Source organism: Pelodiscus sinensis, chromosome 1 (assembly GCF_049634645.1).
Source record: "Pelodiscus sinensis isolate JC-2024 chromosome 1, ASM4963464v1, whole genome shotgun sequence".
Classification (NCBI taxonomy): domain Eukaryota; kingdom Metazoa; phylum Chordata; order Testudines; family Trionychidae; genus Pelodiscus; species Pelodiscus sinensis.
The window spans coordinates 115580180-115607171 of record NC_134711.1 but is presented as its reverse complement, the minus strand read 5'-3'; the positions used below and the strand labels follow the sequence as shown (position 1 = coordinate 115607171).

At 39.7% G+C, this 26992-nt stretch overlaps 1 protein-coding gene across 5 annotated transcripts in view; it reads right to left on the bottom strand.

Annotated features, from left to right (window-relative positions):
* Positions 1-3170: 3170 nt before the first annotated feature.
* Positions 3171-26992, bottom strand: part of LOC102459228 (solute carrier organic anion transporter family member 1C1) — a 49036-nt gene continuing 25214 nt past the window's right edge. For 4 of the 5 annotated variants that reach the window (XM_075897872.1, XM_075897891.1, XM_006121286.3 and 1 more), the window contains 12 exons: positions 25590-25722; positions 24974-25095; positions 20770-20916; positions 19426-19524; positions 18429-18674; positions 14821-14985; positions 12286-12481; positions 10798-10963; positions 10078-10262; positions 7325-7389; positions 6034-6151; positions 3172-4616 (listed from right to left, as the gene is read on the bottom strand). In XM_075897872.1, the coding sequence (XP_075753987.1) occupies positions 4394-4616; positions 6034-6151; positions 7325-7389; positions 10078-10262; positions 10798-10963; positions 12286-12481; positions 14821-14985; positions 18429-18674; positions 19426-19524; positions 20770-20916; positions 24974-25095; positions 25590-25722 (1865 nt within the window). In that variant the 3' untranslated portion in view covers positions 3172-4393. Of the gene's footprint in view, positions 4617-6033; positions 6152-7324; positions 7390-10077; positions 10263-10797; positions 10964-12285; positions 12482-14820; positions 14986-18428; positions 18675-19425; positions 19525-20769; positions 20917-22671; positions 24881-24973; positions 25096-25589; positions 25723-26992 lie in introns of those variants that run through there. The other variant, XM_014572623.3, reaches the window with a different exon arrangement.

The window sequence follows — 26992 nt, the reverse complement described above, 5'->3', positions numbered from 1 at the left end:
TCTTATTTCTTGTTCAAATTTGTTCAGCCTTATCTTCCAGGCACTGGATCTTGCCATACTTCTGTCTGATGGATTAAATATCCTTTGACTGTCAGAAATCTTCACTCCACTTGGTATTTAGAGGTCATGATCAAGTTGCCCCTTAACCTTCTCTTTGATGAACTAAATAGATTGAGCTTCTTTAGTGTTTCACTGTCTGGAAGATTTTCCAGATCTGGAATAATTCTTTTAGTTCTTTTCTAAACCCTTTTTAATGTGCAAATATCCTTTAAAGAGTGCAGATACCAGAACTTTACACAGTATTTCAGTAATGGTCTTACTAATGACATTTACAGTGATAATTCCTCCTTACTTTTACTCAATATTCCTCTATTTATGTATCCATGGATTGCAATGGCTCTCCAGATCACCACATCATGCTGTGAGATCATGGTCAGATGATTATTGACCATGACAGCTGAGTTGTTCTCTGAGACACTGTTTTCCATAGTACAGTCTCCCCATCCTATAAGTGAGAGCTATATTTTTGGTTCCTAGCCATTGCTTTTAGGTTTGTTAATATGCACATTATTCACATAAGCCAAGATTACTCAACAATCTTCATCACTCCATAGAGCTCACCTGTCAATTATTTAGTACACTGCCCATTTTTAGAGCATGTACAAACTCTACCTGCAACTATTTTTAACAACTATCTGGAAGAAAATATAATGTAGAATAATGACCCAAGACCAGATTCCAGCAGAACCCCACTAGATATGGCCCATGAAATGTTTATTGCCTATTTACAATTACTTTTTGAAGTTCTTCAGTTAGTGAAATTTATTCTATGTAATGTGTGCGGGATTGATTTTGTATAGTTCTGGGTTGTTTTTTTATAATCACAGCCAGCTCCATCCCTGGGGCAGCCTGTGTGGACTGTCTGGCTGCTATCAGGGTGGGTGGGGGACTCAAGCCCCCAATCCTGAGCTCCCCAGGTTACTCCCCTATTCCCTAATCCACTCCAGAAGCCATCCCACCTGACTAGTTTTAGAGGATCCCTTATGCTGCCTTCCTAATGCCAGAGCCAGCTCCATCCTGGGGCAATTGGTGTTAGCTGTCCAGCAGCTGCCTGGGTAGGTGGAGGGGGGCTTGTGCCCATCTCCCTGCACTCCCCAGGCAAATGACCTGTCCCCTAGCCCACTCCAGAATCCACCCCCCCTCCCTACCTTTGAGGTTGACTGCAGACAAAATCATAGAAAAGCTGATCCAGCATAATTAATACCAGCCAGCATGATTTTATGAAAAATAAAACACACAGCATTAGCTCTCTATCCATCCTCCCTCACCCCCCAAATCCTCCAGAATTCCAAGATTTGTTAAGTATGGCTTAGAGAGCTCCTCAGTCAATTCTTTGAAAAGTCTTGGGTACAAGTTATATAGTCGTGCAAATGTTTAGTTTTACAAGATGATAAACAGCAACTGTTAACTACTATCGGAATAGAAAGCATTTCTTTACCATTCTGAGCTTGGAGTACATGCTTCTCCCAAACACAAGCCAGACATTTATTTGATACATTGTCTTTTCTGCAAAATTGAAGACAATTTTACCCTCCCTATCTAGTAACAATGGCTAGGATTTCTTTTATTTCTAAAATCATAGCTGTGGAAATCTGGATCCTGACTTTTGTGTCTGTTCTCCTGCACCCAAGGACTGGGCACTGAATCAATTTTTACAGAAGGGGTTCTGTGAGCCATTTAACCAATGTTCAACCCTGTATATGATGGAAACCATGTCAGCTAGCCGATATGGCAGCATTCCTGATCCCAGCATCCTTCATTCCACCACGTAAGCCAAGGAGGAGTGTTAGATTTAACAGGCTTTCACTGATTAACTAATTTTACATAACATTATGATCAATCCCTCTTACTTTGAGTTATAAAACACAGTCACAGTGGATCCCTAATGGATACAATTTAATCCTGAGAGACCAATAAGAAACACTTACCTCTCCTCAGACCACATCTCAAAAGACATCCGTGTGGAATATGTATGGCTCATTTTAATACCTACATGTTGCAAGTGTTGAAGAGAATAAACTATTAGATAATCTGTATTTAAAAAAAAATTCCAAATTAGGATTATATTGGTCATAAACTGTCATTTATAGATTTACTTTAGGGAAGGGAATTCTGTTAAGAACCCCTTCAGAACTCTTTCTTTAAGACAACTTATTGTGGCAGAATTCCTGATTGCCACTGGGTACAACCAATACAGGCCATACATCTCTAGCCCTCCTTGACTACCTGACTAGAGGATTGCTGAGATTAAGATACTGCTACTGGCCATGCGATACTACACAATAGCAATGGAAACAACCATATTTAACCTTAGTGAAAACATGCATTGTCACAAACAAAGCCTGAATTCACCCATAGTGGCCTTCATTTCAAGTTTTAGGGCAGGGGGATACCAGCACATAAGAGAGAGAGAGAGAGAGAGAGAGAGAGAGACACACACACACACACACACACACACACACACGTACAAATGATGGAAATAGGCATAGAAGTTTGGACTTTCTCTTTTGTGTCTTTCGGAATCCGAAAGATATGATGCACTTTATTTTTCTTGAAAATTCTTGTCCTGGTCAGTCTCATCTACTACTGAAATTTGAGGCCATTTCCTTACATTTATATTATCCTTACATTTCTGGCTTAAATCTGGGAATGTGTGTCCAGGGTTTTGACCTGAAGATAGCAATACGTCAGTGCTTTACACTTCTGAGTCTGGGAATGAGAGAAGACCTAACCTGCGTGAGACTGGGAATGAGCCAAGATTAAGCATGCATGAGTTTGGGACCCACAAATTTCAAGGATCTCAATCTGGAAGAGCATGGGAGTTCATCCTGGCTTTTTGTTGTTGTTGTTGTTGCATCTCTTTTCCTCAACTTTTCTCTGTCATGTGGCTTCTTAGATGTTGAGTTGTTTGCAAGTGGAGCCACATTTTCAAATTATGTTTGAACAGCACATTGAGATCCTCTTCCTTACTGAGGCCCAGGTAACAAATATTAAATGATAATAAATAAAAGCCTTAACAGTTCTTTGATAACTAGAATGGACTGGATAACTTCAAACGGTGAATCCGGACAACTCAGGTACCACTCCAGCTAACAGATTCACCCTTGAAACTCAGTTCCCATGTGATTTACAGTCATCTGATGTGAGATTGTTTCAAATAATATGACCCAGAGCTGAAGAATATTGGTCAAAAATCATTTATTCCTTTAAGAATTTTGGCTGGGGTGATATTTTCAGTAAACGTTACAGTATACATGGTGCATGCTTAATGCAGACATTAATTCAGTTCAACTTATTCACAAACACATCAAAGTACAAATATAACCAAAACCATGAAAAAAAAATCAATGTAGATGGTTTGACACATTTCTGCCCTAAGGAATTAAATAAATTAAAATGCATAAATAAAAGGAAACAAACAAAGACAGTTGCTCTCAGGATTCATTTTATTATTCCCAAAGAGTCTTGCCATTGTTTTTTAATCAGGCATATGTTAAATCAGTTTGTTTATTACATTGTATAAAAAAGGTATGGAATTATACAGTCATTGAGTGTAAGCAAGCAGCAAGAAACCATGTAAAACATAGAATAGCTATGTCTTTAATTCAGATTTCCTTTGGCAAAGTCGTATGAAACCCCTAAGTAGTGGTTTTACTAGTGACAGCTTCTTTGTTATTGAGGTCATGATTTGACAGAGCTTATGTGAGTAAATTTGAGAAGGAATTCCTAACCACAACACTTAGCTGCGAAACATCATGGATGGATTTACCTTGGTGTAGAGAATCTCACAGAAAGCCCAATGCACTACCTGTTTCATTTATGGGGAAGCATTCATGGTAGGGGATTCTATGTCTCTTGTGTTCCATCAAGGGTATTTCTACACTCATTCCTTAGAGGTCAATATGGAAGAGATCACTAGCCTTGGGTCATAAGTTCCAGGCCACTCTTTACCTCTCACACAAGGGAGATACAAAAGGGGTAGCAAGAACTGCTGAGGGGAATCTGTGGGGCAGCCACACGGCTTGCCTTCAGGATAAGAAACAAACTGCCCTTCAAGAGCCCTCACTTAATTCCCTGCAAAGAGTCCAATACCTGGATTTTTGTGGAGGGGAGTGATTTTCACCTTATATTTTTAAGGCAAGCGTAGAACCATATTTTCAGACCTATACTCATTCTAGGAAGATTTTTGGTATTTACGATCAAACTTTGATAAAGGGGAACATTTTCAAAATAGTTGCTCAATAACACCCACCCACTCAAACATGTTTAAGTAGAATTCTGTATGGAACTCCTCCTGCTAGTCAAAAATCTCCCTTAAAAAATATCCATTTTCCTAAAGTCGAGTTTCCTTTTCTGGCCAGTACGTGGTCTGAATTAAATAGTCACTATTGACACAATTATCTTTCCTGTTTTGTACTGAGACCTTTCCTCTCCCTCCGTTGGCTGCGATGTTTTCATCTTGTGGAACATACCTTTTCTTTAAGACGAAAAGGACCGCAATACTCAAGAAAATGGAGATGGAGCCCAATACCACTGTTAATCCCAAATATATGTATCTATAAAAGAAGAACCTCAGTCAGTCTTCCAGAAAGGTAATGCACAATTAATGCCTCAGTCATATCTGAAAGAACTCTGCAAAAGGGAGCCATTTATAATCTAATAACATTAGTAAAATTAAATGAATATAGAATTCATGCCAGGTGCGTGATGAACACCCTCCTTTATCTGGTACAGCACAGTTTGGGGCAATGTAAGCTCCCCACACACTGAAACTGCCAATGTCCTTTAGTGAGAGAAAGCGAGGGAAGATTTTGGAGAGACCACTTTATAGGACAAGAGGAATATTTACATCTCTTTAGCAGTCAATTCAAGCTTTGGCAGTTTCAGAGATACAACAAGACTGGCATTTCTGTGATGCAGGCATCCATTAGTAATAATTATGAACTAGTATAGTTATTTGTTACTGTTTTACAGAAACACCTGGAGACCCCCAAATGAAAATGGAGTCCTCCCCGGCTCCTAATTTTTCTCTTTCTTTCCAACTATTTAAAATAGGTCTTACTTCTTACCTTACTTCTTGTCTCCTCAGTGATGAGACCTATCAGAAACTCTGCTTCCTCCAGGTAACCTTTTTTACCAGAAAGGAGGAGACTATTATATCCCAACCCCATTTCCTAGCGTGTCTGGCTTCTCAGTCTCTTAACTCCTAGATGTTATTCCATAGAAAATCTCTGAGAATGTCACTGTCCTAGGAAGAAATCAGTAACTACAGCCAGTCCCTGAGTTGTGAACAGTCAACTTACGACTGTTCGCAGTTATGTCCGAAGCTGTCGTAAATAGCGGACCCCGAGTTACGAACGCGATCCACGCTTACTAACAGTGCGGTCTTGTGTAACTCTATGGGGTCCGACTTATGAACGAACCGAGTTACAACCAATTGCTTGGTCTGTAACCAGTTCGTGAGTCGGGAAGAGGCTGTATACTGAACTTAGACTGGTCCTTAAAAAGCTAGCATACCTTGTTACAGAGTTTTGTGGCTCCCTTACTATAATGCCTTGTTGTGACCCATTTCTCTCAGTGCAAGTATTAGCTACCACAATCTAGCTTGCACTAGAGCTAGTAGAAAAAAATTGGGGGGTGAGGAAGAAACAATGTTTCTGCAGGCAATTTAAACTTTATATTAAAAGGGCAGGAACCAAAATGAATAAATATTAGCTAAAAAGTTCCCCAGACAAAATATGTCAGCCCCAAATGTCCCCAAAGATTTTTTTTGGTTCTCCACCACTTTTTTCATTTTTGAGTTTTACTTTCCAGAAAAGCAGACATCTTCCATGATAATTTTTGTTTAATTGAAAACCCAGTTGTCCATCCAAAAAAGGTTTTAATTGTAGTTTTCCACCAGCTCTAGTCCTCAGTGTTTCAACAGAGTTAAAAACATATGAGCAGAAAGAATAAATTCATCAGATTTGTTACCTAAATGCATTAGAATCATATAGTCTACATGCTCCTCTTCCCCCACAACTTTTGCTTCCCCATTTCAGGCAAGTTGTATCTATGGATACTCCAAAATACACGGGGGCTGGGACTCCTGCTGTAAGAATTAAAGAAACAAAGAGCACGAATGAGGCTTTTGCATAAAATAGAATGAATTTGATATGTTTATTAACAAAATGATACACAATAAGAGCATAAGAATTGCCTTACTGGATCATATCACAGGCCCATCTACCCAGTATCCCATTTTCCAACAGTGGCCAGTGCCAAGCGCTTCAGAGAAAATGAACAGAGCAGATAGTCACCAAGAGATTCAGCCTCTGACACTCATTCCCAGCTTCTGGCAAACAAGAGGCAAGAAACACCATCCCTCTCCATGCTAGCTAATAGTCACTGGCAGACATGAATTTATCTAGTTCTTTTCTGAACCCTATTATAGGCCTTCACAACATCCTCTGGCAAGACGTTCCAGACTGACTGCGTTGTGTGAAGAAAAGCTTCCTTACACTTACTTTAGACCTGCTACCTAGCAATTTCATTTGGTGACCCCACCCTTAGTTCTCGTGGAAGGAGTAAATAACACTTCTTTCTTTATGTTCTCCATCATTTTAAAATGCACCTAACAAAGTGGGTTCTAGCCCATGAAAGCTTATGCCCAAATTTGCTAGTCTTTAAGGTGCCATTGCACTCCTCATGATTGTATAGACTACTATCATATACCTTAATCATCTCTTTCCAAGCGTAAAAGTTCCAGTCTTATTACTTTCTCTTTGAAGTAAATAGAAAAATTTTAAATCTAGTCTTGACATCAGTGGCCTGTGTTTGGGCAAATTCTCAGTAAAGTCAATAAAAATATGTCTGAGTGAAGAATGGGAAGAACCTGAGGCCCTGTTCTATTCTAATTGTAATATAATGACAATCACCATCGTATCTACTGAGAATATCCAGTAAGGGAGAGGAGACTCAAAGATGGTTTAATGTTGTATGAGAAACAACAACTCTAGAAAAAATATTGCTTTTCCTTGTTGTCTTTGTGAGTTCTTACAGTATTTGCTAACTCTTCTTAATAAAATGGAAAATATGCACAGATTTAACAAAACAAATTTTCACACTTCCTGTTGCTAATATTTGTTATATTTTAAAAATTAATATTCATGGGGAATCTGAAACTAATTCTAGACAAGATTCTGAGTCACTGCTGATATATGCAGTTAATAGGAACAGCCCTACAATGTATCCAAAATAAGATGAAATGTAGAACCAAACTTACCAAGAACTCGTATTGCCAAGGTATAAACACCGAGTGCAAAAGATTTGAGTTGTGGTTTAATGCATCTAAAAATATAGAAATGATTGTTAAAGTGAAATGAAACATGAATTACAAATGGAGGGCCTTGATTTCCCACTCTTTTATACTAAATTTAATTTGCGGTACATTTGGCATGAACTTAATGTGATGGTGTGAAAATCAGCTCAAGGAATTCTTAACATCTAACTTCAGTATGAAATCTTAAGAAAAAAGTGATGCATCTTCAAACTGAAACAACTTCTTGGAGTTACTCACACAACATCCGGAAAATGAGTTCTGCCCACCGAAAAGCATTTAAAAATCCTTCTGATTCAATATATGCCTAATCAGCACAGACATAGCTCTGATGTAAGTAAATGAGTTTTGCAGTCACTAGAACTACAGGACCATACCCTTCCATACACAGCAAACAATTAGCAAACAAGCATTCTGACCCTGACAAAGACCTTAAGCACAGGTCTTTAAGCATACGAATAGTCCCCCTGAAATCAACAGGACTACTGACATGCTTAAAATTAGTCATGTGTCAAAATACTTTGCTCTACTTGACACATGCATTTCCTCCTGTTAATGATAGTTAATAATAAGTATATGTAAGTAGCTCACAGGTAAGGCTGACACTATTTCTTTACTGAAGATAAATGGAATGTTTTGGACTTTAATCCTACAGGGTACTGGTGTCTTCTGAGAGCTAAAGGCATACACAGAGATTCCACTGAAATCAAGGGTTGTGAGGCTCAGCCCCTCTCACGAAATGCTTAACACCTTGCAGGATTAGTTCCTTTCCTCGCACCTACGAAGACTCATTTTTTTCCCCCCTCAAAGCCACTTCAAGGATATTATCCAAGGATGGCAGCAATGACATACTGCTAGAAACTTTAAATGAAGGCCTTGAAAAGACGTTCCAGGAAGTCATCCCTTCAAAAAGTACTTTAACAAGTTTTTAAAGCCTGCTTAGAAGATTCTCATTTACACTAAAGCCCAATTACACTGTCTGACCCCTCCAAGGGCCTCTTACACAGCCACAGCATTGTCAAGAAGCCTTAGTGTAAATGCAAGGGAGCCAACAGCATCTGCAGGCCCTTGGAAAAGGGGTGTGTGTGGGGGGGAGGGGAGGAAGGGGTGCCCTTGTACCTCCTGAAGGGGCAGGGTTGGACCATAGTGCTATGCCCCTCATCCCAGACCTCAGAGCTACATGGAGCACACTGCATGGTGTTCCAGCAGCAATTTAAACGACCCAAGGCTCCAATGGCTGTTGCTGTTACTGCGGCAGCGGCCAGAACCACGGACTCCTTTGAATCGCCGGAGCAACAGCCCATCCCTCTGTCCCCTGTTGGCAGGCCTGTGTAAGAGACCTCCATTTATTTAACCAACCCTCAAATACCCGAGAGGCCTGCATCGAAAACATGGCTGAGGAGTATCCAAAGTCAAAAGAATGTCTTAGCCACTACATTTATAGGCCTGATTCTCTAATGTTCTGCCCTCGTGCACTCATTTACACAGTGCAAAAGTAGGTGTAACAATAACGGATCAGAACAGTCTCATGTTCGTATATTCACTTTGTACTGGTGTAAATGAGAACATAAAGGTTCAAAAAAGAAATAGTGACTAAACCCCCATCTACCAGTAAAATTAATACATTCAGATTCTGGAAACCATAAAAAGAAATTTGATATCTGAAATCTGCTTCTTTGTTCTTACATTTCTCCTTTATTTAAATTATTCCTTACATTAAGGAGTTGCCCCAATTTGATTGAAAATTTCATCAGAACATTTATTTATCTAGTATATGAATTCCTCTATATTTCCCATGCTCTGAAAGCCTGTCCATTAAGAGAGGACTTAGGATGACTTCTTCACTCTATTAATAACTTACTTAAATTATTCCTGTCTGCATTTCATTTATGTCACATATATTCAATAGTTTCTAAAGTACTTTGGCAATTGCAATTAGCCTAATACCAAATGAATCAGTCACTGGGCATAAGCCCATTTCACTAATTGTAATCTTGTAAACCCTTGAAGCAAATGTCACTAAATCTTAAAGATTTATAGGGATTTAGTTTCTGCATTCATATGCCACATTTGCATTTCAAATTTCCTTAGTTTTCAGATGAGCATGTATCTTGGCAAACATCTCATTTTTCCACTATGTACCAGAACCATATTTTCATGTTAGAGTTGGCGAGAGCAACTCCTTCCCCCCAGTTCCTCATTGGCAGGCCTGCACATACACACTTAAATCAGCGGCATTTGTGATATTCAGTACCCATGAACATTTGACTAACTATGCATACACATAAGGCCTAATTCTCATGTAAACTAAGATAATTTGCCACCGTTCTGGCAGGTTAGTTTAAAGGGCATTTAAAGTTATGTAAGTTTCCATTACCAGAGCAATAAGAAGTCATCTTGTTGTAAAGAAGAATTAGACCCAGATTATTTTTATAGAAAAGTGAGTATAAGTAGGCTGATGATAAACTGAGATATAAAGCAAAATGTAGCTTAACTGGTAGCATTTTTACTGCTATGCACATTTTTGTCAGGGTCCTTTTTAATGGTGAAAAAACCTTCTGAAATCCTCTTTCCACTTCCTTTCAGACTAGTTGTTGAAAAGGGCACCCAGTATTATGAAGGAAGACATGAAATGGATTTTAATACCGAATCACCGTGAAAATAATTGCCAATAGAAAAAAGGAATTATCACTATTTACCTTAGAAGTAATATGTATCCAGGTGTACCGCCTATTGACAATGTATAGGAAGTGATGACTGATATTACCAGAAAATACAGAAACATTTTTGGACATTCATTTCCTTTTTGACATGTTCCCATCACTGCTGATGAGCTTCTTGATGGAGATGCTGTAATTCCCACACAGCTGCAGTTATAAAACTCCTGAAATATAGCAAGTGACAGCATGTGCTTTTATTTAAATATGCTATGTATAGCAGATGAGTAAGGGGAAAATGATAACCTAAAATGTTAAAATATTGGGTATTGTGTATTTTTCCTGACCCTGGACAGTCAAAATCTCCTTTTGCAGTCCAAAATTAGAGTTGGCAAAAAATTCTCCCTTGAAAAGTTTTAACAAGTCTTTTTTCTTGAAACAGAATTTTTCAAGAAAAAGTTTATTATTGACAAAATATTGCAGGGTTAAAAAAACCAACCAACCAAACTGCTAATGGCTTTCATAACTAGAAACCATTTTTGTCAAACACCATTACATATTCAATTTTCATGTTTTCATTTTATGAAAAGCAGAACATTTTCTTTGAAAACAAAACATTGTAACACATTGCCAGCAAACAAGGAACCTAAGGAAATTCATGGATCCCTACTTTTAAAAGAATTGCAATTCACTGCCCATAACAGAACTAGCTATGCTAGGACTCCCCAAGGCATCATGAATGATAATAGAGAAGTTTCTTACAGTGATTTTCCCGCTTCCATTGGATGTTTTACAACCAGCAAGGCAAGCCGATACATAGGTGATTCCATTTTCCCCACATATAGGATCCCATTCGTTTTTTGAACATACGCATCCTGCATTGCACTCAGAAAAGAGGGCTTGCTCAAAGCTAGAGATCTGTTTGGTTCTGATTTAAACAAAACATAGAACAAAATGAAATGCTGTTTTTCAGCAGCTTTAAACAGAAAGGTCTTGAAACCATGGGCTCTCTTTTCAGACAGATACACCCAACTGTAGATCTTTAGTCTATGGAGAGGTCTTTCCACTTCCCTTTATAAAAGTTTCCTCACAGGTATCAAACAGTATTTTACAATATGTCATGCCTATTAAAATATGGTACTTTAAAGAGTCAACCTTCACTATTGTTTTAACAATGTGTATCTATTGATGTATTGTTTCTATTTTCTATAATATTGATCTTTGGCATCTGGGGCACAGTGTAATCAAATAAAATTGGACCCAAATTCAGAACATCGTTCACTTTGATGACAAAGGGAAAAATTATCCGTACCAAAAAAGTTATTGAAAAAGAGGTGAGAAAGTGATCATAGATAGATTGATCTAAGTTGAGGACATGACCATGTAGCCACTCAGTCTACAGACCCTTGGACTTCAATGCGAGGATCCCCGCAGAAGCAAGTGCAGAATGTCCATCCAGAAAGCCCAGTAGGGACATCTTTTCTCCTGCAAGCATAAGAAAGCTTGTGCCTGCAGATTTTGGCTGCAGCAGTGTGAAAAGATGCATCCACATACTGAACTGAGCCTTTCCATCTTTGCATCATAGAGGGATCACTGGAATGGGGAATCAGCACTGCTGGATTTTTCTACCAAAACTTGTTGGGGGAACTGGTATAAATTACTGCAGATAGAGTGTGATATCTTGGCCCAACTGAAGTCAGTGGCAAAACTTCCATTTACTTCAGTAGGCGGTCAGGATTTCACTCAGTGTTGAGTAACTTACACTGTATTTCACCCTCTTCAGTCAAAATCTCCATCTTGTTGGGATTTCTATAGTCATCCTTCTAGGGGGATCTCTACAGTAGCCGTGTCTAGAAGATATTAGAGAGGCCAGGGACATTCGACAACATATGGAGGCATAAAACACTAATATGGAAGCCTCTTGGCTTGTTCAGCTGTTCATCTCTCCAAAGATCCGTGAATTAAAAGGGGGTGGGACCACTAGCATTCTTTCCTCAATCAGAGAACTCACAGGAAAGGCCATGAATTTCTATTCGTCTACTCAGGTATAACCTGCAGAGAGAAAAATAAGTGCCTGAGAGCTAAAAACAATTACAGAAGGATCCAACTCCCATGAAATCAATGGAAAGATTTTGGTTGCTTTGGATCATGTCCCTGGGTAAGTATATTCATGGAATGTGTAGATCTGTTTGAGGAAGCAGTTTGCTTTGAAATAGAACTTTGTACTCCAGGTTGTCCTTTTCAACATACCCTTGATAAGACACAGTCAGTCCTGCCACATCTGAGTTTTCACAGCCCAGTGCAAATAATGAAAGTAGCAAGAGATAACCAAAGAACGATGATCCTAAGGACAGCTTTGCTGCCCCCACAACATTAATCCTGAATTTTTTCATGATCAGTCCTCCTGAGAATATCCCAAAGGCCACAGCAGGAACGTTGATAAGTCCTATAAACACATAAGCAAAATCATTATACACCTAAGCTTGAATTAGGAGGACTGCTATAACCAGCCACTTTTGGGCAGGGAGCCCACAAAATGAACATTTGACAACTGCCCAAATGACAATACCCTCACCCGATTGACAGCTACAACTTTAATATTAACATTATACGGCATCTGCTAGTCACTGCTGATCATTTTCTTGAAAATTGATTAATTTATGGTGCAAAATCATCAGGCCAAATAGAACACAGTACAGACAGTTAACTTAAGGTTTCAGTAGCCTTTTACATTCCATTTGATATAAAAGTGTTAGTGGCTACTCGTAGTTGTTGTTATTTATTATTATATTTCAATTTCTGCAATGCCTATGGACCCCAGTCCATGATAAATTTTGTTTGCATAATGTAAAATATGAAACGCTGTAAAAATTATAATAGGACATTACCAGAAGACACCTTTGCCAAGCTTTGTTCCCGTGTTGTATGAAATCAGAGTGGTATTAATCCTAAATCATATCACAGATAGCTTGAAAGCTTAGTACTTGGAAAATCGTTAAATACAATGCTAAGTACTGTATTGCATATGTGTATTGTTTTGAATACTTTTCTGGACACCACCTTTACTTGCCTACATTTCTATGGGTCTTATGCCAGGAAATTCCTATGTCTATCTTTAAGGAATTAACATAGCTCAATGGATCACTGTGGCTTTCCTGCATACGTATGCCTCTGCTGCTGTGCAACCAATGCTGTCTTGAGAGCCATAAAATGAAGACAGTCTTGTCTGCATTAGGCAGATGAAAATCTTTTTGTTGTCTAATACGGATGAGATACTGAAACTCAGTAGTTTAATTCAAATCTCTGGCTTCACTAAATGGCCAGCTGGAGATGCACCATCCTAAAGATAGTGTCAAGAAAGGACAGCCTTTGTCATTACATTCTTTCATTGAGCTGAGGCATTCTGATGTATACTTCAAACACACACATGCAAACTTGATTATAAAGCAGTCCACAATTTTGGGGGACAGGACTTCTATTATTTGAAAAATATCTAGTTCAAAGGGAGAGAAAAAAATTAGGTCAGCTCCCAGATTCTCTAAGGAAATCACACAGCACCAGATGTGTTAACACAGATTTTGATCTAGGTGATATTAGGTGGATGCACTCTTATATAGACATTATATTAGAAGTAGATCTTGTCCAAGAATTTGCATGGTAATGGCTGCTTTACAGAGGAAAAAAAAAATCACAGCAGCATTTCAGGTGCATCCAAATTTAACCATGACTCAGTACTTTGATATTATACCGTATTACACTCCTAGTTCAACCCAATGTTAATACAATAATTATGAAGTTTAGAAAGTACATGAAGACTTGTCTCCAAAATCCATACAAGAGCAGAACCAAGTATCTAGAGAATTACAGCTGGTGTACTTGTTTCATGACAAGCTCATGGGTAACAAGTGAAATATAATGAACTAATCAGGAATTGTCTTCACTCCATCAGTGTATGAAAGGTATATTTTCTGGTGGATATACTCCTTTCTGTGTGAACAGGGACAGTGCTGCCTCAGTCCCAGTAATGAGTCTCTGCAAGGTCCAGGGTCTGCATAGGTCAAGGTGGGAACATGCACCTAAATCTTAGCGAGTATTCACATTGATGCAGCCTGGGAATGAGGAAGGATAAATCAGCAGAAAGGTGTGAACTGGGACTGGGGATCTGTAACATAGCAAAAATCAACAGGAAGGCACCAGGAAGAGGTGTTTTACAATAAGAACGAGTAGGACAAATGAGGGACTTGCTGCCTTTATGCGGAGTCATGTCATTGGAGCTCACTTAAACATCACTTATTCTTTTCTTTTCACCATTTTCTCACATGCAAATAACTACAAACTTCATGTATTTTACAGGAGGCAAATATGAAGCCCAGCTGGTTTTCTTTACCTCCTTCTGTTTACTGAATTGATGCTCATTGTATTGGAATAGGTAGTGCGCAATTCCTCCTATAAATGTAAATTTTAAAATACTTTCCATAAATTAATTTCCGATTTAAATTATTTTCTTGTGATATCCTGATATTTCTTTTATATTTTCTGAAAGAAAGGTAAGTAAACCAGCAACTTCAACAATCCCTTGCAACAGTTCTCACAAACTTAAAATCAGACTTAAAGTACTAAACCCAATGATGAAACAGATTCACGTTCAGCATCTGGTATTTAAATATTTGGCAAGGAAAACAGAAAGTGCAGTCTTTAAAAGCATTTTTTGGCCTGTTTCTATCCACAGTCTGCAATCCTAGAGGTTTTTTTATTTTACGGCCCCAAGAAGTTGACTTAACATACCTATCACAAAATTCGTTTTTGAAGGAGATTGCCCATACTGTTGCTCAATATATTTTGGTTTATATGTTACCATGCCAATTAAAGAATTGAACTGAATGATGCTTGCACACAAATATAGAAAGTAAACTGGATTTCCAAAGAGGTTCTTCACTGATGGCAGGAAATCTGCAAACCAAAATGCTGTAAGTTAATGAAAAGGAAATTGGAAAAATGCTATTTTATAATTCAATATCACCTTCCCATCAAGGACCACAAAATGCTTAAGAAGATTAATGAAGTCAGTGCAATAAGCGTTTCTGGGAGATGGGTGTGATCCCTGTTTTACAGGTGGGGGGGAAGTAAGGAACAACCTAGGTAAGTGTCAAACTTTCAAAAATGGCATCTTGTTTTGAGTGCAGGTCTGCCCTTACCATATGCAGAATATGCAGCTGCATAGGGCACCTGAAAATCTAGAGCACCATTGAGTGTAAATGTCCACTCACTCACCTCTTCCTATCTCTGCTCTATGGCTCTGCTTCCTCTGAAGAGGTTCAAGTTAACTTAAAAGTGAAAAAGCCTGCCAGACCTATGAGCAGACATTGTACCTGTGAAAGAGCCATTTAAGTGCTAATGAAGTCATTTAACAGGTATTTGCCAACCCCAGGTATATCCTGTCAGTTTCTGAATATACATAAGAATATTTTTTGTTTGTTTTAAACCTGCTGCCTATTAATTTCATTCGGTGACCCCTAATGGCTGTGTTATGTGAAGGAGCAAATAACATTTCCTTATTCACTTTCTTCACACCATTCATGATTTTATAGACCATCATCATATCCCCCCCTTAGTTGTCTCTCTTCTAAGATGCAAAGTCTCAGCCTCTCCTTATACATAAATTGTTCCATTACCCATAATAATTTGTGTTGCCTTCTCTGTACCTTTTACAGTTCTAATATATATTTTGAGATAGGGTGACCAAAACTGTGCAGCTTTCGAGGTATCAGTGTACCATGTAGTATGTAGAATCATGATATTTTCTGTGTTGCTGTCTATTCTTTTCCTAATAGTTCTGAACATTCTGCTATCTTTTGTGACAGCTATTGCATATTGAACAGATGTTTGCAGGGAACTATCCACCATAACTTCAAGATCTTTCTTGAGCATTAACAGCTGATATAGCTGATTGTTTTGTATGTACAATGGGATTATATTTTCCAAAGTGCATTATTTTGTGTTCATCTGCCATTTTGTTTCCCAGACACCCATTTTAATTTTTGACAGTCTGCTTTGTACTTTATTTCATGGATGCTTTAGCTTAAGAACCTTTGGTGAGGAATCTTGTCAAAGGCTTTCTGACAGTCTAAGCACAGTTCAACTAAAGGATCGCATTTATATTTTTGCTTGTTGACCCCCTCAAAAAATTAAAAGAGATTGATGAGGCATGATTTCCCATTACAGAAGCCAAGTTGACTCTTCCCCCAAAATTGTGTTAATCTGTGTCTGACAATTCTGTTTTTTACTATGGTTTCAACCAATTTGCGTGGTACTGAAGTTAGGCTTATTGGCCTGTAATTGCCAGGATCACTTCTGGAGCCTTTTATAAAAATTGATATATTACTCATCATCCAGTCATTGAGTACAGAAGCTGATTTAAATTGTATGCAACGTGCCACACTTAGTAGTTCTGCAATTTCATGTTTGAGTTCCTTTAGAACTCTTATGTGAACACCATCTGGTCCTGTTGACTTCTTATATTTAAATTAACAATTAACTTTATCAGTAAGAACTGGAAATCAAGGTATTGTGAAGTTTTTATCTGAAAATATTGCCTTCACAGATGTGTGTGTCAAAGAGTGAGAGTCTGTGGAAGCTGTTTCTACACACAGTAAACTGAAGCTTATCCAAATTTCTCTGCCTTTTACAATTCATCAATTTCTAAATTTTATACCTTACTTTATCAAAGTAGATATGGGGCACAGTCTAGTTTAAAGCATTGGTTGAGAAATCACAAGATCGGGATTCTAATCCCACGTGTTCTAACTTGTTTTTCATTTGCTTTAGAATTCTAAATGTGGTCTCTACTTTTGGATGCCTCAACAGTTGAGCAGACAGTTTGACCCATGTAGTGGGAAGCTGGTTGAACATGAAAAAATTAGGCCTTTAGTTGTCAAAAGTTGAACACCAAAATAAGCGAGTCATCCAAACAGAGTTATGTTTAGGATTTATGGGCTCCTACACAGTGGTATTAAACTGATGCCTTTATGCCTGATGGTGGCAGGGAGGGGCAATTTTTTTAGAGATGTGATATTATAATTTTCAGCAACACACTAATTAAATATTTTTTAAACAAATTTTAAACTAAGTTCATGTAGACTAACTGAATAGAATAAAAAAGGCCAAAACTATACCCGGGTTCAGAAAAGAGCAAGGTATTTTCATAGAAGATAGGTCTTTCAATGGCTATTAACTAAGATGGTCAGGGATGCAACCCTGTGCTCTGTGTGTCCCTTGCCTCTCTATCTGCCAGAAGTGGACAACAGGGGTTGGTTGGTTCATTAGATGACTGCCTGTTCTGTTCATTTCCTATGAAGCATCTAGCACTAGCCACAGTCAGAAGACAGGATATTTCACTAAATGGACCATTGGTCTGACTCAGTGTAGCCATCTTTATGTCCTCCCTTGAGGCACATTGGAAATACCACACAAACAGCTTTTACTATGATATTTTTATATTTCCAGTAGAAGATTGGCATGGCCAATGAAAAAAAATTACTGAACTATTTCAGGGCCCCATTAGTTTTGCCATCTCCCACCTTTTTCTCCTGCCTTTCACAGAGAGAGGGATATAATAAAGGCTTTGGCCAAAGTTTATTATATCCTTGACCTTAATGTACATGAGTGGAACATTATATGCACATGGAACCTTAAGCACATGACTGTTGCATGCATTCATTAATTAAAGAACAACCATAATTCTTCGATTGCTAGGTAGCCAGAATGCTGTAATGTTTATTTAGCTTTGGTCCAAAATACTTGCTGACATAAATTCCTCTAAATTAGAGAAAAGGGCATTCGTTAAACTGAAATAGGATGGCTTGGTCTTTGTAAATAAAATATTTCATGTCATGGTCCCATGTAAACAGATGCCCATAATGTTGGCTTTTCCTACCAGAATACACAAGTCAACATTTTGGTTAGCATGCACGTGCTCACATAAATAGAAGCCAATATTTTCCCATTTGTTTTTTCTGAATATGGTGCTTATAATCAACCTAGAGATTTTACTGCAGGGGTTTGCAAATTTTATGTATTTTTTTTTCTATGGGGGAGTTTATAGGTCTGCTCTCTCTTGGCTTTGTTTAAACATATAACTTTTACAGGGAAAGACTCAGCCTTTTTGCACATTCTCTCCCTTCAGCCTCAGGAACTCTTCTGGATTACAAGCCCAGTTGGAGAAACTGTGCCGTACAAAATGAGGTCTGGGAATCAAAGAGAGAGCCCTTTTTGTTCGCACTGCTAATCTTATGGTGCCACTAGACCAATATCCACTCTGAGGCCTTGAAAGAGATCAAATCCGAAAGGTAGAAGTATACAACTAAATAGTTATTAAACAAACTGTGGTTACTTGCCTTTAGCCATTTCAATGATCTTTACTTGCTGTTCATATGGTCTGTGATGCTCCCTGTTATCTTCAATAATGAACTTTGACTGCTCAGAGGAGGTACTGGAATCCTTTCTGCTTTCTGGTCTTGGCAGGTGCTTTGGTAAGAACCAGAATGGGAGGGCAGCCAGAACACTTAACACACCTGCTATTAAATAACCAAGCCACCAAGCTCCTACCCATCGGGCATCATTGTGAGTTATTGTTACACTGTCTGTGGGACGGGGAGGGAAAAAGAGGGACACATTTGCATATTTAGTGAAAGCTTGTCAAGAACAAAGCACATTTTGGAGGGTATGTTTTCAGCAGAGATTCTAATTTCTTCAATAGAGTTCCCCTACCTCCGATTCCTTTTCCATAATAACCACCATGCCCACTCCTACCCAATACTTTTCTGAGAGCTGTGGAGTACACATCCCCCTTTTGAAAGTATCGACGCTGTTCCTGAAGTGGTTGGAAAGTTTGCCATTGAGGCACATAATCATGATGCTGCCAGATACATCTCCCACGGAGACTAGGAGTTTCTCTTTTGAGTTATCATATTTCTGGATCTTTTGTGATTTGGGTTAAATGTAATCAGCATTTACAGCACAGAAGAGTCTCCAGCAGGGACACGAAAACCAACCCATCTAGCATTTTGCCACGTTTTTATCAATGTTTCATATTCAAACTGTAATCCTGTTCATGACAGATGCTAAGCAACTTCCTATTAAGTCAATAACATTAAAGGGACAAATGTTTGGAAGTTCACTAGATCAGTCCCACTGAGAAGAGAATCATCAACTTATCAGTGGAATCAGTTTCTAAAATACAGCAACAACAAATGGCTATTGATGCATGGCTGTTTCACCTCTGTACCAATAAGGTCAGGGCATGGAATTCTAAATAGTCACTAAAAGATTCTACTTAAGGATGGTCAACATACAGGGAGTAGACAATTTTTTTAAATGATTTTTCTGACTTACCCAAGTCTACAAAGCCCAAGTCAACATATAGTTTGGCACAGAGGGATCCTAAAAGAAATCCAAATATTGGGCCTATAATGGCAGCTGTCTGCACACAACCTGCAAAAACAAAACAAAACAAAAAGCAACGCACACACAGAAGAAACGGTTATTTTTTCTGCCATATTTTTGTTGTTGTTCTGCACACAACAACAGAGCATGGCAATGTATGAGGAAAAAGTGACCAGTATCATAAAATACAGGACCAAATTCTTCCTTCTCACACATTGGTGCAGTGCAAATCCAAAATATCATCTCATTCTTCTTCCCAGATAATGGAATTACTCCAGACCAGCACCATTGTATCAAAAAGCAAAAATTGGTTCATGGCATAAAATTTCACTTTTGTTTTATGCAGTCACCCAATTATCAGACCAATTTCAACCTGGAAAAAGCGATCTCATGGATGTTTGTGATGTGAATTCGAGAGTGCCACTAACAGGGTTGCAAGGTGGTCAGAAAATGTGTGTACAATAACCAACATATTTTACTAGTGACGGACAAACCTCAAATAGATTGAAAAGATTAAACACTGGATTAATGCCCAACTGTTCCAAAGTTTTAGGATGGTCTTATGTAATTCCCACACATCTTTTGAGTTTTCAAAATGGATCTGGCAAAAACAAATTTGTGGACAAAATTTCTGGTAGTTCTTTCTTCTAGCCAGGCTAGAAATATTTCAAAAAGCGTCTACTGGTAAAAACCTTCCTGATAGCATTTCAGTTTAACATACAAGGATGGTCACACACGAAACATAGTGACATAAACTCCGTGTTAACCACCAAATAAATGTATGCTGAATTCATTTCTACTCCCATCTGACGAACTGAGTGTGGAATCCACTAATCCAAATTCAGAAGATTTAATAAGAGGAAGGTAGCACCAGGAACCTGATGCCAAATTTTCTCAGTTAAGATAATGGAATCACATCAGTATAGTGAAGGGTGGAATTTGGCCCCTAAAATGCAGAGGACTTTTAAATAAAACCTTGAAAATGTTAAAACATGCAAGCAAATAATCAGGACAATTAAATGTAATAAATCTCAGTGGGGTAGTTGTGTAGCACCTTTAAAAACAAGTAATCCTGTGGCACCTTAGAAACTAACCCAAATATACAGAATCATGAGTTTTCATTAGTAAAACCCACTTCATCAGATGAAATGGAGTGGAAATAACAGAGGGCAAGATATATAAAACAGCAGAAGAAGTACCTGTCAATTGTAGCACCAGGTTCTGTTACTGAAAATAACTCAATTTACTTCTTGTGAAAAATAAGGCTACAGTAATTGGATTATTTTTTTTTACCAATATAGAAAGCAGCACTCTCTTCACTGGCATAATCATCAATATATGTAATTCCCAAAGGTTGAATAGGTGTCTCCCCTATCCCACGCAAAAGATTTCCGAGCAAAACATAGATCCACATGGACGATCCAACTTCTTTTTCACATCCTGGATACAAAAAGTCAGAGATAAAGAGAGTAAAACAAGACACGGTGTGTGACCTTTTGACGTTCTATACACAGGACTCAGTTCTGCTCTCAGCTGTATGGGTGCATTTCCAGTTGGCACCTGGGGGAGGGAGGAGAGAACTAAGCCCACAGATTTCTTGCAATGACAAAACAACACTCCCAAGAGTTTTGGTGGAATGGAATTTCAAACGAGATCGGTGCCTGTGCTATGGTACACACCTAGTGCATTTCATTCAAATGGCTAAAATTCTGCGCTGAGGTAAAAGGGATTTGAATGGCGCTTCAGTTCTTTTCGTGTCATTCAGGCAAACATCAGTAGAGTTCCTATTGGCTTTTAAATCTGTATTTTCCTCAGTACCACACTGGTGACAAGTTATTTCAGTTCCTGAATGGTGAAAATGCAGTGGCGAAGACCAGGGTTTCTTTGGACCAATACAATTTTTTGGGGCCCTGAGGAGAGCAATAAAAATGATTAAAGGCCTAGAAAACACGACCTATGAGGGAAGGCTGAAAGAACAGGGTTTGTTTAGTTTAGAAAAGAGAAGACTGAGAGGGGACATGATAGCGGTTTTCAGGTATTTAAAAGGGTGTTACAAGGAGTGAGAGAAAAAATCTTCTCCTTGATCTCTGATGAAAGCACAAGAAACAATTCACTTAAATTGCAGCTAGGGAGGTTTAGGTAGGACATTTTTTTCTAATGTCCAAAGTGTCATGGTGATTAAACACTGGAATAAATTGCATAGGGAGATTGTGGAAATTCCATACTTGGAGATATTTAAGAGCAGCTTAGGTGGACTTCTATCAGAAATGATCTAGGTGCATAGTCCTGCTGTGAGGCTGCTCTTCCCTTCCCCTAAACAGCTGGTGAGCTTCCTGAAATGCCCGGTTTGTTGCTCCACCGGGAACTTCCTTCCCCCCTGCTGCCTGCGGGGGGGGGGGGGGGGGTGTCCCAGCGTGCTCTTCCTCTACTCCCCACGACAGCTGCGTGCTTCCTGAGAAGTTGGAACTGGCATGCAGTCTCAGGATTCCTCCCCCCCCCCCCAATGAAGGCAGGCAGCAGGGGGAAAAATCCCCAGTGGTGCAACAGACATGGCATTTCAGGAAGTGTGGCAGCTGTTTAGGGGAGGGGAAGAGCAGCTTGCTCTAACCCAGTCCCCTTCCCTTCCCCAGAGCCAGGCACCCCTCTCCCCCCTGCTCTACTCCAACCCCTCTCTCTTTCCCTTTCCCAAAGCCAGGCACACCCCCGCCAACCCAAGCCCCCTCTCCCCCCCTTCCCCAAAGCCAGGCACCCCCCCCAACCCAATCCCCCTCTCCCCCTCCTTCCCCAAAGCCAGGAACACACACACCCTAACACAATCCCCCTCCTCCCACTTTAACCTAATTCTTGGGTCCCAGAGTCACTGCCGCCACCATGGCCGCGTGTCTCCCTCCAGGCGCTGGGGCATGTGCACTGAGTGGCCGGCTTTGAGCATGAGCTGGCCGGGACACCATGAGCAACCCAATCCCCCTTCCCTTCCCAAGAGCCAGACACCTTCCCTCCCTGCTGTAATCCAATTCCCCGCTCTCTCAACCTTATGCTCTGGTCCCAGAGCCAGAGGCACTGTGCTGCATCTGGGATGCCGTGCTCACCCCCCCCACACACACACACTTCACCCGATCCTCCTCCCCTCCCCTTCTCCAGAGCCAGGCATCTCCCTCCCAACCTTATGCCCAGGTCCCGGAGCCACTGCTGTACCTGCTGCCTGCACGCAGCAGCCGGCTGCTAGCACTTGCAGGCTGGGACGCTGTGTGCAACCCAGCCTGCACATGCAGGATATGTGCTGGGGGCTGTGAGCGGAACAGCGCAGGCCGTGAGCACGCTTGCAGCTCATAGAGGCCTGGTCGTGAGAGCAGCTGACCTGAGCGGTTCCGGGTTCTGTCCTGGTTCCGTCAGTAGCCGCAATTTTTTTCTTCGCGAGCCGCATACAGCTCGCAAGCCTCGGGTTGGCCACCCCTGAGCTATTCCATTTTGTTTTCTCCCTGTTGTTCAGTGTGTGGCAACATGAGCAGTAGGGGAAGCTGCTGTTTGAGGAGGCAAGCTCCAGAGCATGGCCCCGCTCATCCCCTCCCTTCTGTCTCCCTCTTCTCTTACCTCTCCCTCTCTGCTCACTCCCTTCTAGCCAAATCCCTGAACCCAAATGCAGGAAATGACATTTGAAAAAACACCACTCTTCTAAAATGTCTTTCTAAAAGAAAATGGAGCATGTCTTCCACTGCATGCCAGATTGTGAAAACTTGACTTGCAGAAAGTACCTAATTAAAAGGCACTAAATTTGGGAATAAAACAGTGAGTCACAGGGTTTTTTTTTTTTTTTTTTAAATATATCCTGAAGATTGTTAGAGATTTATTTGCAAAAATTTTATAGTAAGTGCAAGTCAGTTGTCCTGCTGAACACAACATTAAATGTTATGGAATACATGATACAGCCCTTCTGTGTTTTACATTTTCTTCATCAGTATTTGTAAGCTGATTTTATATTTTAAATATACTCTTAAGCCTTAATAAAGTAATAATTCCAGATTACCACATATTTAAACTCACCGAAACAATTACATTAATTTAAAATAATCAGTCAAAGCAGTTTAGTGTGTTTATAACAAAGTTCATTGCTTTTAGAAAAAGGGAACACTAATTTATTTTGTGCAATCTTCATAACAATAGACATGTTTATAAAATTTCACCGTATGTTTAAGTTAAAAATATGCTTCCAAAGATTTTAGGCATAACAAAGGTATTATCTCAGAAACATATTAATTTTGGTTGAGGTTCCTCTTAAAACTAATTCATCAAATAATCAGAAGTAAAGAAAGAGAAAAACTCATTTGTCCAACTATCCTGAAGGAAAGGAATGTCATCCCTTTAAGGGCTTTCTTCAAGGGAGGGTTGAAAACAGAGTAGGGGATGGATTAAAAAGACAGGAAGGCTTTGGAAGCAAGTTTTTGTGCTATAGTGATTAAAAGTGACGTGTGTGTTTTAGATAAGAGTGGTCTTTTGAAGAATTTATTTTAGAAACTATATGATTTAAGATGCAGGCATTTAAGGTTAAAGCTAAATACTCAGATTGTGCATCTGTAAATCTATGCAAGTTTTTTTTTTTTTAAAGAGATGTGATTTTATCTTCAGCAACAAATTAAAGTCTGTTAGCCAGGGTTGGCAAATGCCTGTTAAATGGCTTCATTGCCACTTAATGACTCACTCACAGGCTCAATGTTATTTTAACAGGTCTGGCAAGCTGGAAGGCTTTTTGCATTTAAGTTAACAGATCCACTTTTTAGAGGAAATGTCACCAGCAGTCTGCAACAGCCTGTTGTGGGAGCCTTCAGGAACAGTCAGAAAAGGGTTAGGAAGAGGAAAGAGGTTAAGCACCAAGACCCAGGGAAAGTATTGCCTCCTCTTGCCTCTTATAAAAGACGAAGCTATTCTGGGGATTAATCAGGATTGTGCAATGAAAGAGGCTGTTGTCTGTGGGACCCTTGCTTCATTTGTTGCAGAAGCAGAAAGGCACATAGTAAATGAGTCAGGCAATACACAGAGCGAGAAGAGGAAAAAAGGGGAAGAGAAGAAGCGGCATTGTTATAATAGTTAAATGCTGTTCTGGAGAACTAGATGCTATACCTGCATCTGCTACAGCGTTCACAACTCTGATGTGATGCTGGGCAAGTCACCTATATGAGAATTTTTACTTATAATGGACGGACTCTGGGTTTCTAATTTTCTCTGAGACCCTGGGTTAGAGCTGCAGTAGTGTTGCATTCTCATAGCTGCAACTGAGGTCAATAGGAGTTGTGATTGTTCTCTGAACTGTCTGAAAACGTATGGCCACATTTTCTCCAGACACAGAGATACAGCCTGGAAAATTTCAGCCTAAATGGTTAAAGTTTGGTAACTGAAAATAAGATCTTAGAATGTGAAATATTGGGCAACCTTCATAATAGCCAGAGCTACCAGCCCCACCTACATACATGCACCATTTTGTTAAAAAATGGAATTTTCTTACCTGCATTTACTTTGGCTTGAGGTCTTTCTAAGACTGAGAGTGGTATTTGACTTTTATCCTGTAGACATGGGGAGTTGCTGACAGTGGAGTTGGTAGAGGAAGAAAATATTTCATACCTATATCTGTGATAAAATAAACATTTTCTTTACTCATCCCTTTACAATATAGTACCACAAAAAATTTCACTGAAAACTCTAAGCCCCAAATCTGGACTAGTGTAGAATACAGAATAGTAGGAATATTATCTGGGTCTTGCATACTTCTCTCTCACTCACTATTTTCTATTTTTATTCATCATTTTATCACGGAGGACACTGATAGACTTTAGCTCATGCCTGCAAAGTCCTGACAAACATTAGCTAATCATAAAGGAGTTTCAAATTTTAGTGGATATTGATGAGAAAATGTTACTTTTATTTGCTCAACGATAACAATAAACAATATTTTTGTAATACATAATTAATAGCAATCATATTACTCTCTGTTCCCACCAGCACTTCCACAATCAATGTTTATTTGTTTAAATGGGTGCATACATAATGTCCATGGGCAAAAAGTAAGTTCTGTGCTAGTGCATTTCTTTCTGAATCGAAAGAACAGATTGCTTTACACTTACCGTCCCATAAAGAATTGGGGCATCGCAATCAAAAATGTTCCAGCTGACATTATTAGGCAACCAACTCCAATTATCTTTGGCCTATGAAGTTTTGCTCCAAAGTAGCTTACAAGAATTATGATTAGGAGATTACCTTTGAAAAATACAAAAGAATAACTTGGATTTGCAATACATTAATAAGAGAACTATGCACTGAACTAGTCGCTCCCAAAACACGGCTTATTTAGTGCTTGTTGGGGGGTCCACAGACAGATGGCTGCTTACATGGCAATGGGTTTCCTTCTGGTTTCCAAATGTGTGTGAAAGCATTGAGGGTTATAGCTAGGAAGAACATGGGCACATTTAAAAGCAGCTGGAAACAAGGTCCTAGTCAGCTGCCAGTCACTGGAATGAGAGGCAGAATGCCAAGGTTTGTGTGTGTTGGGGGGGGAAGGAGGGAAGGGTGAAAGGGAGGGAATGAGGCAGCCAAGCAACAGGACTTTGAGTACCTCAGCCAATAATAATGATCTCAGGAGTACTAAAATTCCAAAACCCACTAAACTGAAAGAATTTTGAAATATGTCCAAAGATTTGATGGTCACTTTACATGATGTCATGGTGAAGCTCTTGGTGGAGGAGTGCCCCATATCCATTAGGCATTGATCTTTGTATTCTCTCGGTTTACCAAGTCACAGAGCTATAGTGACTGGATTACACACGAGAGGATCTCGTAGTGACAACTGCAATGAAGAGAAGGCTGAACATTGCACAAGAAAGTGATGCCTGTCTACAACTAACACCAGTTCCAACCCTTTCCAGGGTAACCGTTAACCTCCATGGTATAGGTCTCTGGTTGTGTGGTCTGACGCCTGCAGCTCCCTAATCACAACACTTAAGAGGTGTCCTTCCCTAGGTCATGATACACACAGTCGGTTTCTGTGGAGCCGTCCCTGCTATAGTTGCAAGCCCCTGCATTCCAGTCTCCAAATCCTTGCCAAGCTCAGCCCCCTCCCGCCCCACGCCTACCAGCCTCGTTTGCCAAGAGACAGCATCACATACTTGAGAGGGGATGGGGCCACTGAAAGTTGCATGAGACTGGATAGGCCCAGTGTGGCAAGCCCTGAGGAAGGCCCTGCCCACCCCTCCTGTCGCAGCAAGGCAGAGGAGACTGGCACCCCACTATCTAGCGTACTCGCACACATTTGGGTCCATGGCCCCTCCATCATGACAGAGGGGTGTGTGTGTGATCAAACCAGAGCTGGCAATGAAGCATCTGCCAGTGTTGCTACTCCTCCCTCTCACCACAACCAATAGTACACACTTTGTGTAAGGTGTGTATGCTTGTGGGCACCACTGTTTAATTACATAGATAAGTGAAACATCTGTAGCTCAGTCCACATTGTGGGTGAATCAGGTCAGCCACA